Source organism: Macaca thibetana, chromosome 11, assembly GCF_024542745.1.
Source record: "Macaca thibetana thibetana isolate TM-01 chromosome 11, ASM2454274v1, whole genome shotgun sequence".
NCBI classification, from domain to species: domain Eukaryota; kingdom Metazoa; phylum Chordata; class Mammalia; order Primates; family Cercopithecidae; genus Macaca; species Macaca thibetana.
Window position 1 is genome coordinate 45,027,683 of NC_065588.1, and position 19,034 is coordinate 45,046,716.

The following is a 19,034-nucleotide window of genomic DNA, read 5'->3' on the forward strand; positions in this document are numbered from 1 at the left end:
CAATCATGGCTCACTGCAGCCTTCAACTGCTGGGCTCAAACACTGCAGCCTTCAACTGCTGGGCTCAAACAATCTTCCCTCCTCAGCCTCCCTAGTAGCTGGGACTATACACTACTGTGCCTGGCTAATTTGTGTGTGCAGAGATGAGGTCTCACTTTGTTGCTCAGGTTGGTCTTGAACTCCTGGCCTCAAGCAATCCTCCCACCTCAGCCTCCAAAGTGCTGGGAAGTAGGTAGTATTTTCTACAGGAATGAATGAAAAGCAGGGGAGTGCTTCAAACCACACCAGAATTCCTAAACTGTTGGCATCTTCCTAAACTGTCAGCAAATTCTGCAAAGATTTCTGATTTCATAGTTTTTTCAGGAGAGGTATACATACTGTTTGTAAAATTAGCTACTTTATTTTAGAAAATTAGAGAAGAAATGACTCAAGTGACTTTTCAGAAGTATCATTATTTATTTTTTTCCTTTTAAAGCTTTCAAACTATATTACTAACTTTGTGTAGTAAGTATGGAGTACTTTAGCATAAAAGTTCTTTATTTTCAGTGTGTAATTTACAAGACTTACCTTGTAAATGTGGTCTTATTATGTCTCAGGATGAGTATTCACTATCAATTTTTCCAGGCACTACCAAGAATGGTTTTTTCTTCAAAGTTTATTTTCTTCCAGATACAATGCTATGTCTGTACTAACATGTCAGGCTTTTCAAAGAACCACGTATACAATTATGAATCATGTTGATAATGCTTGCAAGATAAGCAGTACATGCGTACATGCTGCCATCATCTGTTAGTGCTATAATTTTTTTGTGTACAAGTTACTCTTCCAGGTATTCGTGTAACAATATAGAGTGAGGGTTTTTTCCTTCCCTTTGACTACAACATACTTCATACTACTGGGTTTACTGATCGACAAATCTTGGGTCTTTCCAATGGACTCAATTCCCACAGGATCTTGCACAATAAGAAAACATACTAATATAAAAACTGAAACAAAATTGTAAACATATCAATAAAATTACAGTTATAAACTAAGGACTAGGCTGGGCGCAGTGGCTCACGCCTGTAATCCCAGCACTTTGGGAGGCCGAGGTGGGCAGATCACCTGAGGTCAAGAGTTCAAGACCAGCCTGGCCAACACAGTGAAACCCCGTCTCTACTAAAAATACAAAAATTAGCTGGGCGTAGTGGTAGGCGCCTGTAATTCCAGCAACTCAGGAGGCTGAGGCAGGAGAATCGCTTGAACTCGGGAAGCAGAGGTTGCAGTGAGCCGAGATCACGCCACTGTACTCTCTAGCCTGGGCGACAGAGCTAGACTCCATCTCAAAAACAAACAAACAAAAAGACTAAGGACTAATTTGAGGACAGTACACATAAACAATCAAATGAGTGTTTTACCATTAACATTTATTGAGGGGATGGATAAATACAGCTTGAGAAACATACTTGACAGCAAGATATCAAACTGATAGCCAGACTATAAAATGTATACATCCTTTTTAAATTTTTTGAATTTTTTACAAAGAGCCCTTACTATAATGGTCATTTACATCCTATCATTCACATAACAGCAGTAGATATCCCAGGGGTAGCATCCAGAGCTGAGGTGCCCCAAGGAAGACAGAGGCAATGGCAGAATAATATGCTGAGAAAGGACTCTTAAGAGCAATACAAAGAGAACAGACAAAAATCTCACCACAAAATTGTACCTGAGTGACATAGATTGGTAAAGTGTTTTATTTTTTTTTTTCTTTTTGCTCTTTGGTCTGACAAGAAAACAGTTTTAGGTGTGTGAAGTAGGGTGGGAAAAAAGGTCAGTTTCAAATTCAGAAACACATGGTAACACTAAGTTAGGCTGCTACATTCTTTTCTTTGGGTACTTAAGCCAGCCAGCACTTCCGCTTTGTAACCAATTACATTATGATCAATCAACAACTAATCAGTTAGTTCCTCAGCTTCAGCTGAAGAGTTCCTGATTACCTGATGAAGGACATACTTGCTCTGGCTTCAATTAGCATGCTGTCAAGCATCCCTCTCCATGCTTAACATGGCAACACAAAACCCGAGAGTCCTCCTCTTTTTATTAGCCATGAATACACACTCATAAAGGGGAAGAGTAGACACTGCTTTTAGTAAACGTCCTTTTTCTTTACCTCCCTTTTCCAATGCCAAGTTCATATGAAAAACTTTAGAAACATTAAAATGGAGAACTCTCCCACTCAAAAAATAAGTCTCATTCCAGACTACTCTTGATCAGGCAGGATTACTGTACTATGCTTGTTTGAAACTCACATCCACGGAGGGATAAAAAGACAAAATAAAACCTGACAGTGTGATACAATATGAAAATCTCCTAAACCATCAGGAGCAAACACTCAGTTAAAAGCTGGGTGTTAACAAGCAGCAACTCAAGAAACTTGGGGAGGTATCAAAGTCACTGAAAGCTTACTGGAACCTCGGAGGGCTATTTCTCATCATTTGATGAGTTGCATAGACTGCTTAAATTCTCCCAAGACCAAAAGAATAAAATTTGTATTCCAACTTCAAGATGTTCTAGATTCTCTCTTTTCCTAGTATTAGTATCAAAATAACTCATAAACAAAAAAAATTGTAAATATTAATCAGTTCCCAAAATAACGGAAACACAGATATGTTTAAAATCCAACCATACTGGGACAGACAGGGCCCCTCTACAATTGCCTTTACCTAGAAGCCATGTATGTGGAGGAGTATGCATTTCAATATGGAGAATTAAGTAGCAGAGGTTTAAGATAACTCAGCAGTGATGTCACCATGATTTTATTTCCATATCCTAATCCATTGCTGTTTGCAACTGGAGATTTAAAATTGTTCTGTCAACACTGGTAAAGCCAATAATACTGAACTATGTAATATACACTAAATCAAAACACTAAAATCATTTTTAAAAAGGAAGAAAAAAGAAGTTGAGGCTGTCTGATATGGACACACACTGATTCATGAATGGCAAGACTAGACTAACACCTAAGCATTTTCTAAACTCAAAAGCATAACTGATACTTCAGAAGACCAATTTAGATCGATGCTTCACTACAGTTCAGCTAACAGCAACACAGGTATCTGATTAAAAGCCTTAAGGACAATCCACAGGTATTTGTTTTTGCCAACACGAGTCTAGCAAAATTTTAGAAATGAGATTTACAGAAGCTGAGGCTCCAGGCCTACTTATCACCATCACTTATTTTTGACCGTCTAGGTTAAATGAAGAAACGAAAAGCCATGTTTACCAGACTAACTTTACCAGATGTATACATCTCATTTCTCACCCTTTGAAGGTATAAGGATAGGAAAGACACATAGAGCTCAGAAACCACACAGCCCTTAAAAAACTTAAGTTTATGGAATTTGGACAATACACATGCTAGTTGACAGGCACATCTGTTAACCCAAAAACAAAGCAGCAGCTTCATGCAGAGCCCACAAGGAGCTTCATGACATATGCATAGGTCTAAAAACAGACATTGTATGTATCTTAAGACAGTACCAGGAGGCATTAACACAGAAAGGTCTCTAAACTGACCTATGTCAGCAATGATCTACTAGTGCAAAGGCCAGACTACACAGCACAAAGCAACTCTTAGGCCCTAGTAAGCACTTTTTTCTAGTTCACTCCTGACAAAGTTCTAAGGAACTTTACTACAGTATGGCCATGGAGAACTGCTATGAGGCCAAATGAGTATGTGCCTCTGTAGTAAAGGAGTGCATGTGATTAGAAAATATGTGACATTTGATGAGAGTAACTAAAAGCTGGAAAAGACATTTTTCAAAATCAAACCAGTGATCATCAATTCCACAAAGATACAGATGCAGACTAAACGGCACATTCCCTTTTGGAAACAGACTCCACCAAACAAAATCTAAATAAATAGAAGCCCTAAATGTACTAAACCACAACTATGTATCTACCAATTATCTAACACAACACAGAAAATATCAAGGGGAAAGAGGAAAATGTCATCTATAAAGTGAAGTGACACTCCAAGTCAAGAAATATTAATGATTTACAGGTCGACAGAGAGCTCCTCATTTTATACCCAGCAATGGCAGGAACTCTAGACAGTTCAAATATGCAAGATGCAGGGCACTAACCCACCGCCAGTTAATGTTTACTCCTGCCTACAAATTCCTTTCTATATTAGGCCAGTACATCATCAATTCCAACAGCCACAATTTTCTTCCCAACCTGTTCCTGGCAAGTAGCAGCACAAGTACAACTCCTGTCTCCCTATGACTTCCAAATGAAAACTAATTCAACCTCTCCCTAAAAAATACTTGGCATGAAGGAAGCTGCAATCAAATCACAAAGACAAACTCAAATTGCACCATCCTTTCCAGAGCAAAAAAATGCAATGAAGATCAAAGAATATCTCATTAAATGATCTCTGGCTAGGTAGTTTTTAGTACTTAGACAGCTAACTTAGAATTCTTTCTAGCCAAGATTTTCTGAAAGATTTCTTTATCAAAAATGTTCACTCCTAATATCTGGGATAATCAAGCCTCCATAACAACAGGACTCTTGACCTATTTTTATAAAGGACTCAGAAATCTTAAGAACCTCTATCAAGAATCTAAAGCTACCAAAGATGAACAAACTAAATATAATAGTATCCATTGGCTAGGCTTTGCTCATTCTCATGGCACCAGTACTGTTAAATTCACAAGCTCCAAACTCAAGTCATATAGGCTGCAAAAACTTGAGGATGCAGCTGTTTCCCTTCAGATATACAGATAAAAGCATGTCTTACATTTATAATGTAATTTTTAAAACAATGTTCTAAAACTTCCAAATCACAATTTCATTGTTTTTAGTATCCTCTAGCTTCTCCCATATGGTTTAGGCTTTCACAGGCAGGATATACATAGTACATTCCCCATCTCTTACAGACCTTAAGACTGCTCTCATTTGAACACTTTCCCAAAGCCTCACTTGAAAAAAAGACACACCCAATTCTGTAGGGCAGAAGCTGGCCTTGCTCACCAACCCTCCTTCCTCAACCCCATCTCTGTTTTGCACAAAAACAAAAAAGCGGGTAAAAAGGAAGTTCTCATAATGAAGTTAAAAGTCAGGGTATTGGCTGTACTTGCCCAAACTATAAATTAGAGGGCTACTACTCAATTATAACATAAAGAAAGGGAAAAAAACCATGTCAAATACATGCCTCTTCCTTTATGTTCTCAAGGCCAACCATGTTTTTCTCTAGTAGACTGCTGGAAAATGAAAATGGTAAGGAACAGGGAGGGAAAGATAAAACATGATTTTTAAACACACACACTTAAGAACACACATATCCACACTTACATACACACTTAAAAATCTGAACACTTGGAGTGGCCTGAGCCTATTTCAGAACTCCTAGCCAAAAACCTACCCTCCCACCCACCCTCACACGTTCCCACCCTCCAATCCCACCCACCAGGAGTCACTGCTATGTATCACATACACACAGCAAAATCCCTATCCCCTTCCCGATCATATAAAAAAACTAAACAGATAACTTACTTTCTTTAAATTATTTTTTTTAAGTCTATTAAAAGATTTTGACGTTTAAATACTTCCTCTCTTCTGATATATTAAACACCAAAAGGATCCACAATTGTCTGATACAACAAACCCTCCATTTTTCCGCTCTGGCAAGAAGAGGGAAGATATCAACTCCAATCAACCTAATTAGATGGTGGAGAGGCCAAGAATTCAGAAAGTGTCCTTAATCCTTCACAGCTTCAACACCTAATACCAGTAAAAACTGTAAGAAAATAGTTAAATGCATGAGACAGCAGATATAATAGCCAACGCCTTCTACCACCCTCCTAACTATGTCTCAATATCAATTTATTCCCTAGTCCAAGAAGGATGACATATTTCATAAGTAATTTTCTTAGTTCAAAAAAAAACTAAAAAGTACGTGGTTTTTTAAAGAAGTTTTTTTCTCCTCTTCTTTTTCTTTTTTCACTTAGGAAGAGGTGGAAGTGGTGGTGGAGGTTCTGATGGCAGAGGTGGTGGTGGCCGGGGTTTGTCTGTATTGCCGGATCTTGAGGAGATTCCACCAGCCCGAGGATTCAGATATTCACTATAAGGACGAACAAATTCAAATGCAGTGGGCTGAGTGGGCTGAACACCCTGGGCACTGAGCAGGGAGTGAAGCATATTCACAGTATCTTGATAGTCTATGGTCTGGGTCGTGTTGTGACCATTGGCCCCAGTGGGCCCTTTATCCAGTTTCGAATGAGGGACTCGAGTTTTACAGCTGGGCTGTGAAAAGGAAAGCCCGCTTGTGTCTGAGCTATGCCCAGGCATCTGAGCCATTGTAGGAAGTGAAGGGAAGGAGAAATTTAGGGAAGAGGATTTAGTACTCTTGGCAATCTTGGCTGGATGATCAAACACAGCCCCTCCAGTCTCTTCAGAGGGTCCCCTTTTACGAGTAGAACTGGAAGAGGAAAAAGAACTAGACAAGCTATAGGTTTTATGTGCTAAGTTGCTTGTCTGGCTACTATGTTTTGGATCACCTGGACGTTTGTTCCCAGTACCAACTGGAAGTTGGGAATGAGAGTGCTTGTGTGAGTGATGATTATGATGATGATGATGATTAGATGGGTGAGTCTTGTGCTTTTCTTTGTACTCTCGGCTCTTTGTAACACTGTCCTCTACAGAATTGTGCTTATCAGCTGCAGCATGGACTTTTATGCGCATTTTTATCTCCTCTGGTTTTGAAGAGGCAGCTTTATCTCCACCTGCCACTGGGATTCTCATTTTGAAAGCTGTTTTGTCAGCCTTTTCCAGAAAAGGCCGCTCAGGGTTTTCTGAACCCTCTATGGGCATTTTTAGAATGACTGAAGAATGGCTATCATGATGAGAAAGGAGATTCTGGGCAGCATATGCATATTGTGACTTCACATTGGCTTCCATATTCTCCAGTTGCCTCTTCTGGGCAGCCAACTCTTCTGCATGCTTTGCACGGTATTCTTTCAGTGACACTTTAGCTGACGGCACACTCTTACTACTCTGCTTCTGGGAAATAAATGTATTTGAACCATCCTGTGGTAAGGAATGATCAACTCCTGTAAGTGCTAAATTCTCACTAGTCCGATGACCCTGAGTAGGTTCTAGTTTGAAAGAAGGTTGAGAGGACAGCCAACGCTTGCCCGGCAACATCTCCACACTGGTTAAGTTGCTGGATGACTCTTCGGAGACCGGGAGGGAAGGCACTGCATTTGTGGTAGAAGAGGTTGACATGCTCATTAAACCTGCAATGGTTGTGTCTGAAGAGCTCTGAGAAATCATATTGAGGATTGTCTGCTCTGAAGTCTTTTCATCTGTTCCTCGGTCATCTGCTTTTGTTTTCTTGGCAGCCTCGCATGCCTGGAATTAAGCAAATAGCATCTCTTTACTTAGGTAATTTACTAAATAAAAAAACATTGAGATGAGTAGATTGTACTTGCAGCAACACTGGAAGTTCTGGATAGGCCACAGGCAGGACGCTATCCTCACATGAAATCCAATAAATATTACCATCAAGAGAAGATTTTAAAACCTTCAATTAAGAATCACAGCAATCGGCCGGGCATGGTGGCTCAAGCCTGTAATCCCAGCACTTTGGGAGGCCGAGACGGGCGGATCACGAGGTCAGGAGATCGAGACCATCCTGGCTAACACGGTGAAACCCCGTCTCTACTAAAAAATACAAAAAACTAGCCGGGCGAGGCGGCGGGCGCCTGTAGTCCCAGCTACTCGGGAGGCTGAGGCAGGAGAATGGCGTGAACCCGGGAGGCGGAGCTTGCAGTGAGCTGAGATCCGGCCACTGCACTCCAGCCTGGGCGACAGAGTGAGACTCCGTCTCAAAAAAAAAAAAAAAAAAAAAAAAAAAAAAGAATCACAGCAATCTATCCAAATGTTACAAAGTAACAACAACAAAGAATCTATGCTTATCTAAAATTCATAATGAACATCCATGCCTTCTGCTTATGATTATAGTTAGTCCATAACTGAATTCTAGAAATTTTGGTGAGGTTTTATGCTAAAGTAAAAGATGAGCTATGTGTTCTCAAGCCTACTTCTTTTTTGTTGTTGCTGTTGTTTTTTGTTTGTTTGTTTGTTTGAGACAGTCTCACTCTGTCACCCAGGCTGGAGTGCAGTGGCACAATCTCGGCTCACTGCAACCTCAACATCCCGAGTTCAAGCAATTCTCCTGTCTCAGCCTCCCAAGTAGCTGGAACTACAGGCATGCATCACCATGCCTGGCTAATTTTTGTATTTTTAATAGAGACGAGGTTTCACCATGTTGGCCAGGCTGGTCTCGAACTCCTGACCTCAGTTGATCTGCCTGCCTTGGCCTACCAAAGTGCTGGGACTATAGGCATGAGCCACCATGCCCGGCCTCTCAAGCCTACTTCTAATCTCAGGCTTCTAAGAGGCAAACTCACTCTCTGCCACTCACTCAACTCAGGAGAATGAAATTAACTTTATCTGTCTGGATTTATGAGAAAATAATGGAAACATCTGAAAACAAGCTTTATATCTGAACAAAAAAAGGAATGATTCCATTATTCCTAAGACTTTGCCAAATATTTGATATACAACTTTAGACTACAACCTATATAAAAACAAAATTTCTAAAATCCATTTTATAAGTAGGTATTATGATACCAGCTCTAACCTTGTAATTCTCTATCTTGCCTCTACCAGAAGCCAATACCCAGAAAAGCCATGACTCAGAGAAGCCATGTTTTTTCCCTACCAGTTTCCACACAGAAAATACTCAACCAGTGTTACTGCCCAAATGATCATATCACAGGAGTTACACAATGAAAAGCAAATCCTGCTATCCCATAGAGACACTGACTTCTACAACAGTATCCAAGGTATGAAGTGGAAGTCATGATTACTGTGTAACTATAAAAAGGGAAATTCCAAACCTAAGGTCAATATTCAATACTGGTATATTCACTGTTGCAGTCAAAAGAAATTGATTTTGTCCACAAGCTGACAGTAATGATTCTTACCCTCCAATTCCAAATGCGTTTGAGCCTGTTGGGAGTTTTCTCCAAAATCTGTAGAAACTCATGTGTCAGTTCTACAAATAAAACAGAACATTCAAGAAAGACTGAGAGAAACAGAAGTAATGAAACAAGAATAACCTCAACTACTAACTAACTATTTTCATCTGAATCAAGTCACCTTTGGCCAGCTATGTGACAGATCAACAGCAAGTGCTTTTCAAGGTCCCTTACTCTAAAACTTACCATCTAAAAGTTCCAAGGTCACAGTGGCGTCAACATACTCCCACCAGTGCTTCCCGTCAGTTGAGACTGGGATCTCCCAATTGGACCACTTGCAAGCCAGATGAATGCAGACACAGGCCACCACAGGAGGTGTGTACTGCAGGCTAAATGTGGTCAAATGCAGGCTGACATCAGAGGGAAGAAAACAGAGAGTGTCATGAGCTCTCAATTCTCAACCCAAAGCTAAAACTCTCCATTATTTAAAAAAAAAAAAAAAAAAAAAAAAAAAAGGCTTAAAAATACACAGGAGAGTAAGAAGGGTAAGAAATCTGCAATGCTCTGATCTAGCACTCAATATAATTTCCTATTAACCCACCTGTTCAGGTAACAACATTTTTCACCTCTTGAATACACATCACTTAATCTACACATTGACCAGAGCCAAAAAAAATGAAAAAAGTAAAAAGGCTGGGAATTCAAGTTCTTTAAAACATTGACTTCTGGGCCAGTATTCAAGCCTAGAAGTCAATATTTATTACCTATTATCCTGAGACTAAGCTCAGATCCTAAGGAAAATTGTAAGCTTTTTGGTCTGTGTAATCCATAAATCAAATACTTAAGAAAATATCTTAAAAATAATTTGTTTCTCACCAATCATAGTTCTGGTCTATTTAAAATAATGAATGGACAACTACTCTCTCAAGTATAAATACGTTGGTTTATTTCAAAACTTTCTCATAACAGGCTATAAAAATGAACTTCTTAGCCCTGACAGTTATTAGGGATCTTTGGTTTCCATTAACTAACAATGTTGGGCAAGTCATTTGGTAATACAAGTTATGTACTAATCAGTTACTTTTTTTTAGACAGAGTCTCTCTCTCTCTGTCACCCAGGCTGCAGTGCAGTGGGGCAATCTCAGCTCACAGCAACCTCTGCCTCCTGGATTCAAGCAATTCTAGTGCCTCAGTCTCCCAAGTAGCTGGTACTACATGCATGTGCCACCACACCCTGCTAATTTTTGTATTTTTTAGTAAAGATGTGGTTTCACCATGTTGGCCAGGCTGGTCTCGAACTCCTAGACTCAAGTGATTCACCAGCTTTGGCCTCCCAATGTGCTGGGATTACAGGTGTGAGCCACTGCGCCCACAATCTCATTTACTTTTCTTTAAAAGGGAAGAAGGAAAAGGACTGAAACGCTTTACATCCATAAGTGCCCGTTGATTGACAGAGGGGGAAGAAAAAGGAACATTTTAAAATATAATTATTGGCCGGGTGCAGTGGCTTACCCCTGTAATCCCAGCACTCTGGAAAGTCAAGACAGGCAGGATCACTTGAGGCCAGGAGTTTGAAACCAGCCTAGCCAACATAGCCAAACCCCATCTCTACTAAAAATACAAAAAAATTAGCCAGGCATGGTGGTGCCAGCCTGTAATTCCAGCTTACTCAAGAGGCTGAGGTCGGAGAATCACTTGAACCCGGGAGACAGAGGTTGCAGTGAGCCAAGATCACACCACTGCAGTCCAGCCTGGCAGATAGAGTAAGACTCTGTCTTTAAAAGAAAAAAAAAAAAAAAATATATATATATATATATATATACACACACACACACATATATATATAGGCTGGGCGCAGTGGCTCACGCCTGTAATCCCAGCACTTTGGGAGGCTGAGGTGGGCAGATCACGAGGTCAGGAAATCGAGACCATCCTGGCTAACACAGTAAAACCCCACCTCTACTAAAAACACAAAAATTAGCCGGGCATGGTGGCGGGCGCCTGTAGTCCCAGCTACTCAGGAGACTGAGGCAGGAGAATGTCATGAACCTGGGAGGTGGAGCTTGCAGTGAGCTGAGATCCCGGCACTGCACTCCAGCCTGAGCAAGACTCCGTCTCAAAAAAAAATAAAAAAGAAATATATATATATATAAAAATTATTATTATTATTGCAGAATCCTCCAAATTAGATTTTCAGTCACTATCATGCAGAATTGAGTAGGTTATCAAAAAAATCAGTACTAAATAATTACATAACTTTAGAAAATTAAAAAGTAACATGGAAATTTAAAGTACAACATGAAAACTGTGCAGAAAAATCAATATTCACCAGAGAATTGTCTATAGCACACTGTATCAAACCCAAGTAAAGTCCTATACCAAAAATAGAAGAGAAAAAAAATTAAAATATAAACCTGTTGGTTGCCATGAAGTAAGAAGTCTGTGCTAAGTCCTTGCTTGCTAAAGAAAAAAAAAAGTCAGGGGTGGGGGAGGAAAAAACTTATTAGTTCCATTCATTCTCAACAAATATTTAGTAAGCATTTAGTATTTGCAAGGTACTGTGAATATAATGGCAAATGAGACAGCAGACATGGTCCCTGTAAACCTGATGTTTACATTCTGCCAAAGTAGACAGATCAGTGATTTTTTATTTTAACATTAATAATTATGCTGTTTCCAGATCTAGGTACTCAAGCTTTATTCTGCATACCACATACGTGAGGTACTTGTTTAAAATGCAATTCTTGGACATGCTCCCTAAAATTTCATTAAATGTTTGGAGAAGGGTGCAAGCATTTTTTTAACAAGTAACCCAGAGATTCTGATGTAAGGATTCACTGAGAAACACTAAACTACAGGATGAACTAAGATGATCTAGAAAGAAGATTAGAACCTAGAAGACTGACATATTTCAGAAAAGTGACTTTTGCTGTTAAGAACGCTTTTATTTTTTTTTTTATTTTTTATTTATTTATTATTTATTTATTATTATTATACTTTAAGTTGTAGGGTACATGTGCATAACGTGCAGGTTTGTTACATATGTATACTTGTGCCATGTTGGTGTGCTGCATCCATCAACTCATCATTTACATCAGGTATAACTCCCAATGCAATCCCTCCCCCCTCCCCCCTCCCCATGATAGGCCCCTGTGTGTGATGTTCCCCTTCCTGAGTCCAAGTGATCTCATTGTTCAGTTCCCACCTATGAGTGAGAACATGCGGTGTTTGGTTTTCTGTTCTTGTGATAGTTTGCTAAGAATGATGGTTTCCAGCTGCATCCATGTCCCTAAGGAACGCTTTTAATTAAGGCCAGGCGCGGTGGCTCACACCTGGAATCCCAGCACTTTGAGAGGCCGAGGCGGGTGGATCACCTGAGGTTGGGAGTTTACGACCAGCCTGACAAACATGGAGAAACCCCGTCTCTACTAAAAATACAAAATTAGCCGGGTGTGGTGGCACATGCCTGTAATCCCAGTTACTCGGGAGGCTGAGGCAGGAGAATCGCTTGAACCCGGGAGGCAGAGGTTGAAGTGAGCTGAGATTGTCCCACTGCACTCCAGCGTGGGCAACAAGAGCAAAACTCCCTCTCAAAAAAAAAAGTTTTTAATTAAGTAGCCTGTGATTTAATCCCCAAATCATCAAATAATGTAATATATTACAATGAAAAAATTTAACTTCTTCCAAAACAAACCGTTCTGGGTGACAAAGCAAATTTTTATCTTCTTTAGGACACAGTCTTCTCAATATTCACATACATCCATCTCTAATCTTATCCTTGTTCAATATAACATTTAAATACTTTCAAATATAAAGAACTCGGGAAAATTTGGGGATTTTCACATGAAACACATATTAGTAAAATGTAAAGTAAGACCAATTATCAGTTTGGCCTACAAAATCATAAAAGGACTTAAAGGCACAATAGTGTTCAGATATTCTTGATACTACTTAAACTAAATAAGAGAGTTTCTTTCAATTATACCTAATATTGTTAAATCAGAATTAAAAAGAAAAGTTCTCAAGGGATTGTAAATCACAGAAAGTCCAAATAAATTCTATATGATCCTCTAGGGGGCCTTTAATCAACCCCAGAATTAAAATAAGATCACCCACTCCTCATGACTTTCTTAAAATTGCTGTTAAATAACTCTTCAAAACCTGCCCAACTTTGACAAACATTCTCAAGAGGTTAGCTCTCTTTAACTAGAGACCATCTAAAAACATTACTTGTAAGAACCCAACAGAAAAACATCAAATCAGAACAACTCATTGTGATTTAAGCCAAGTAGGCCTTTAAATTTGGCCAAAGCAGAACTGTTATATATTGTCCGCCACAAACCACAACCTCTAAATGAGAAAACAATTTGAGATAGTCTTCATAAGTTGGGATTCCTTACCTCGAACAAGTTGAGTGCACTTTACTACATGAGTATGTGGGTGATCAATTGTTAGTTCAAAGCCTTAAAAGAAAAAGTAATTGGTTAAAAAACTATTAAGTAGTTTACATTTTACAAATTATGCTACAAGGATAACTGATTGTGAATTATACCTTACTGGTTTCCACATTAAAATATTAATAGAAATTTATTCCACCAGAAAAATATCATTGTCCCATGAAATATAACTTGAAGGTATTTTAAGAAAAAAGTTAACTAGAATTAACTTGAGAAATAAACTTTGAAGAACTCATCATGTATATATATGTGCAAAAAAAATTGTACCTACACCAATAACTTTGACATACAACTCATGAAACCTTACCCTACCTAAGAGAAAAATGATAGCCCAAAAGAACAAGGAAAAACAAAATCTGTATTTTCATATTTTCTAAACTTTTAAAGGCAGCCTATGTGATGAAAATAACAGATAATAACACAGTATCATCAGAGTTGCCCATGCAACCACTAAAGCTTAAGTCCCCCCACTTTCACTCTGCTGTTCTAAACACTAGTTACCATTTTAAAAACAAATGTTGTTACAGCCCATAACGATCCATGGAAGGAAAAACATCCTTTAGATAGTTTTCATAATTTTTGAGGGTAAAAGTCACCAAAACTTAAAAAGCAAATAATGAACCCTAGAATGAAAAAAATAATAACCCACTGACTGCTGTTTCAAAGGTCAGCTGTATTACCTGCATTCACCCTACGGAACAGGCCAAAGTTAAACTCAGCTCTACAACCTCTATAATCTGGAAACAGAGGGACACTACGAGAACTTTCCCAATAAATATTCTTCCTATTGAACAAATATTTAAAATCAAATCATTTTATTGCATAATTTTAAAAAATGTTTCAAAGGAAGATAAGCTTACCTAAAGTCTGCAAAATTATGCTTTCTAAAATGACCAGATCTTGAACTTGTTGCAAATAAGCCTAAAAGTGAGAAGACAGAAATTATCCCCTACAAAGGCACAATATATAAAGTATAAACAATTCTAACAATCCCTTCCAGGGAAACCAAAACAATAAAAGGCATGGGTGGAATTAGGAGGTAGAGTTAAGAACTGAAGTACAATCTTTTATTTATTTATTTATTTATTTATTGAGACAGTCTCCCTCTGTCACCCAGGCTAGAGTGCAGTGGCGTGATCTTGGCTAACTGCAACCTCCACCTCCCTGGGTCAAGCAATTCCCCTGCCTCAGCCTCCCAAGTAGCTGGGATTCCAGGAGCACACCACTACGCCCGGCTAATTTTTTTGTGAAACACAATTTTTATCCCTTATGCCCATTCAGTACAGATTTTCTTTAAAAAATAAATAAGTAAGTAGTGGCCGGGCGCGGTGGCTCAAGCCTGTAATCCCAGCACTTTGGGAGGCCGAGGCAGGCGGATCACGAGGTCAGGAGATCGAGACCATCCTGGCTAACCCAGTGAAACCCCGTCTCTACTGAAAAAATACAAAAAAAAAAAACTAGCCGGGCGAGGTGGCGGGCGCCTGTAGTCCCAGCTGCTCGGGAGGCTGAGGCAGGAGAATGGCGTGAACCCGGGAGGCGGAGCTTGCAGTGAGCTGAGATCCGGCCACTGCACTCCAGCCTGGGCGACAGAGCGAGACTCCGTCTCAAAAAAAAAAAAAAATAAAAATAAAAAATAAAATAAATAAGTAGTATGCTGAGAGATAACACTTTAGATATGGCTACAGAAAAAGCACCATATATTTGGTTTATTTTCAGGCTAATATTTAAGGTTTTATGGTTTCTGTGATTTAGACATAAGAAAATTCAAAATATGTATTTTTTTCTTTTCTTTTTTTTTTTTTTTTTTGGAGTTGTAGTTTCGCTCTTGTTGCCCAGGTTGGAGTGCAATGGGACAATATTGGAGTTGGAGTTTTGCTCTTGTTGCCCAGGCTGGAGTGCAATGGGACAATCTTGGCTCACCGCAACCTCCACCTCCCGGGTTCAAGCAATTCTCCTGCCTCAGCCTCCCGAATAGCTGGGATTACAGGCATGCACCACCACGCCTGGCTAATTTTGTATTTTTAGGAGAGACGGGGTTTCTCCATGTGGGTCAGGCTGGTCTCAAACTCCCAACCTCAGGTGATCCGCCCACCTTGGCCTCCCAAAGTGCTGGGATTACAGGCGTGAGCCACTGAACCCAGCCTTTTTTTTGAGAGGAAGTCTCGCTCTGCCGCTCAGGCTGGAGTGCAGTGGCATGACCTCGGCTCACTGCAAACTCTGCCTCCCGGGTTCAAGCAATTCTCCTGCCTCAGTCTCCCGAGTAGGTGGGATTACAGACGCCCACCACCACACCCGGCTAATTTTTGTATACTTAGTAGAGACGGGGTTTCACCATATTGGCAAAGCTGGTCTTGAACCCCTGACCTCAGGTGATCCGACCACCTCAGCCTTCCAAAGTGCTAGGATTACAGGCGTGAGCCACCGCACCTGGCCATAAAGTATATATTTTTCAACATCACCAAAATACATTTGCAGAACCTTCCTACAATACTGTAAGCATTTAATTGATATCAAACATTTGACTCCTATTAGACCTTCCCCTTTGGGTCCATGCTAGGTTTCTAAAAAGTAGCAGAAGAGTTCAAAGGAAAAGGTAATAAGAAAATTCGCTCAGATTTCTGCCAGACAAAGCTACAGCCACTAGCCCCATGTAGCCATTCATCACTTGAAATGTAGCTAGTCTAAATTGAAACGTGCTATAACCATAAAATAAAGTGGATTTTTTAGACAGTTAAAAAATAAAGAATGGGCCAGGTGCGGTGGCTCATGCCTGTAATCCCAGAACTTAGGGAGGCTGAAGCGGCTATATCATGAGGTTAGGAGTTCAAGACCAGCCTGGCCAATATGGTGAAACCCTGTCTCTACTAAAAATAAAAATAAAAAAAAAAACTAGCTGGGCGTGATGGTGGGTGTGAACCTTGGCCTGTTCCATAGAGTGAATGCAGGTAGTAATCCCAGCTATTCAGGAGGCTGAGGCAGAGAATTGCCTAAACCCGGGAGGTAGAGGTTGCAGTGAGCTGAGATCATGCCACTGCACTCCAGCCTGGGTGACAGAGCGAGACTCCATCTCAAAAAAAGAAAAAATAAAAGAAGTAGCGAGGCATGGTTGCTCACATCTGGAATTCTAACACTTAGGGAGGCCAGTGTGGGAGGATTCTTTGAACGTCAAGAGTTCAAGACCAGCCCGGGCAACATGGTAAGACCCCCATCTCTACAAAAAAATAAAAATTAGCTGGGAGTGGTCGCATGCAGCTATAGTCCTACCTGCTTGGAAGGCTGAGGTGAAATGATCACCTGAGCCCAGGTGTATGAGGCTGCAGGAGGCTATAATCTTGCCACTGCACTCTATCCTGGGCAACAAAATGAGATTCTGTCTCAAAAAAAACAGAGCTGGCTGGACGCAGTGGCTCACGCCTATAATCCCAGCACTTTGGGAGACCGAGGCCAGTGGATCACCTCAGGTCGGGAGTTCAAGACCAGCCTGACCCACATGGAGAGACCCCGTCTCAACTAAAAATACAAAAAATTAGCCAGGCATTGTGGCGCATGCCTGTAATCCCAGCTATTCGGGAGGCTGAGGCAGGCGAATCACTTGAACCTGGGAGGGGGAGGTTGTGGTAAGCCAAAATTGCGCCATTGCACTCCAGCCTAGGCAACAAGAGAGAAACTCCGTCTAAAAAATTTTAAAAAGTAGAGCTGGGCAGGGTGGCTCATGCCTATAATCCCAGCCTTTGGGAGGCCAAGGTTGGCAGATCACTTGAGTCCAGGAGATCAAGACCAGTCTGGGCAACATAGCGAGACCCCGCGGTGGCTCACACCTGTAATCCAAGCACTTTGGGAGGCCAAGGTGGGCAGATCACGAGGTCAGGAGTTCAAGACCAGCTTGACCAACATGGTGAAACCCCGTCTCTACTAAAAATACAAAAAAAATTAGCCGGGCATGGTGGTAGATGCCTGTAGTCCCAGCTACTCAGGAGACTGAGGGAGGAGAATCACTTGAACCCAGAAGGTGGAGGTTGCAGTGAGCCAAGATTGCGCCACTGCACTCCAGCCTGGGTGACAAAGCAAGACTCCATCTTAAAAAAAAAAAAAAAAATTAGCTGGGCATGGTGGTGCACACCTATAGTCCTAACTACTTTGGGAGCTGAGGCACGAGTATCACTTGAACCTGGGAGGCCGAGGTTGCCATAAGCCGAGATCACACCACTGCACTCCAGCCTGCACAACACGAGTCTCTCAAAAAAAAAAAAAAAAAAGTAAAATAACCCATTAATAACTTTTTAACATTGATTATATGCTAAAATGCCCATGTATTAGACATACTGGGTTAAATATATGTATTTATGTCAAATATCTATTGCATTATACATTTATATGTTAAACATATACTTTATATATAATCATTTTATTGTATATTATATATATAGTTTTCTTTTTTAAAAACTAGGATTTTAATGAAATTTAATGAAAAGTTAAAAATTTTAAATTAAATATGTGGCTCCCACTATATTTCTATTGGACAGTACTGGTCTAGAGCTCTAAGAAAATGAGACCTGGGTCAGTAGTTAAAAGACCTAAATTACAGTTCGCTTTCTCTTAAGGAAACAGGAACCCAGGATAGCCATGGTAACATCATTTTAAAAATCACCTTCATCTTACAACTACCAAGGCACATTCCTTGCAAGTCATGACCCATGGTCATAAGACATTTGCAGCTAAGGAAGTAGCTTAATAATGCCTGCAAGAACAAACTACAACAACAACAAAATGTCCAGATATCTTGAAAGCACAAAATATATGCTTTTTAAATATAGTTATGCTTTGATGTGCTTACACACTAAAATGCCAAAGATCGTTTTCTTTAAATCAACAAAATAATACATTTTGTCACAATGTCAACCCACTTGCATGTAGACATAGCTTAGCTTTTACACAGAGAAGATGCCTATATAAGAAATGCTTAAGAGGCTGGGCACAGTGGCTCACACCTGTAATCTCAGCACTTTGAGAGGCTGAGGCAGGCTGGTAGCTTGAACCCATGAGTAGAGACCAGTCTGGGCAACATGGCAAAATCTTGTCTCTACAAAAAAATAGAAAAATTAGCGGGGTATGGTGGTGTGTGCCTGTAGTCCCAACTATTTGGCATGCTGAAGTGTGAGGAGCAACTGAGCCCAGGCAGGTCAAGGATACACTGAGCCACCATCGTGCCACTGTACTCCAGTCTGATCAACAAGAGTAGGATTTTGTCTCAAAAACTAAAATTTAATAAAAAAAAAAAAAAAGAAATGCTTAAAACAAAGACGAAACATTCCTTCTCCTGCTTTCTGAGGACTCCCTACTCTGTAACTGCATAGCTTTCAATCGACTATCTTCTCACTGCACTCTGTGACGCAACTTGAACTCCTTCCTGCATGAAATCCAAGAACCTTCTCTTGGGGTCTAGATCAAGATCCCCCTTTTCATAACTTTATGATTTGAATATGTCAATAAGGACTTAAAACTACACTAGTTTCTCCTTTCCATATAGAGGAGAAAACATCTCCCTAAC

The 19,034-nt window shown here is 40.1% G+C and overlaps 1 protein-coding gene across 2 annotated transcripts in view; it reads right to left on the reverse strand.

Moving 5' to 3' along the window:
- Positions 1-1,385: 1,385 nt before the first annotated feature.
- Positions 1,386-19,034, reverse strand: part of CCNT1 (cyclin T1) — a 34,381-nt gene continuing 16,732 nt past the window's right edge. The window contains exons 4-9 of one of the 2 annotated variants that reach the window (XM_050746885.1): positions 14,347-14,407; positions 13,430-13,492; positions 11,444-11,489; positions 9,276-9,439; positions 9,036-9,106; positions 1,386-7,395 (exon numbers count right to left, since the gene is read on the reverse strand). In XM_050746885.1, coding sequence (XP_050602842.1) covers positions 5,986-7,395; positions 9,036-9,106; positions 9,276-9,439; positions 11,444-11,489; positions 13,430-13,492; positions 14,347-14,407 — 1,815 coding nt within the window. In that variant the 3' untranslated portion in view covers positions 1,386-5,985. The remainder of the gene's footprint in view (positions 7,396-9,035; positions 9,107-9,275; positions 9,440-11,443; positions 11,490-13,429; positions 13,493-14,346; positions 14,408-19,034) is intronic. The other variant, XR_007717471.1, reaches the window with a different exon arrangement.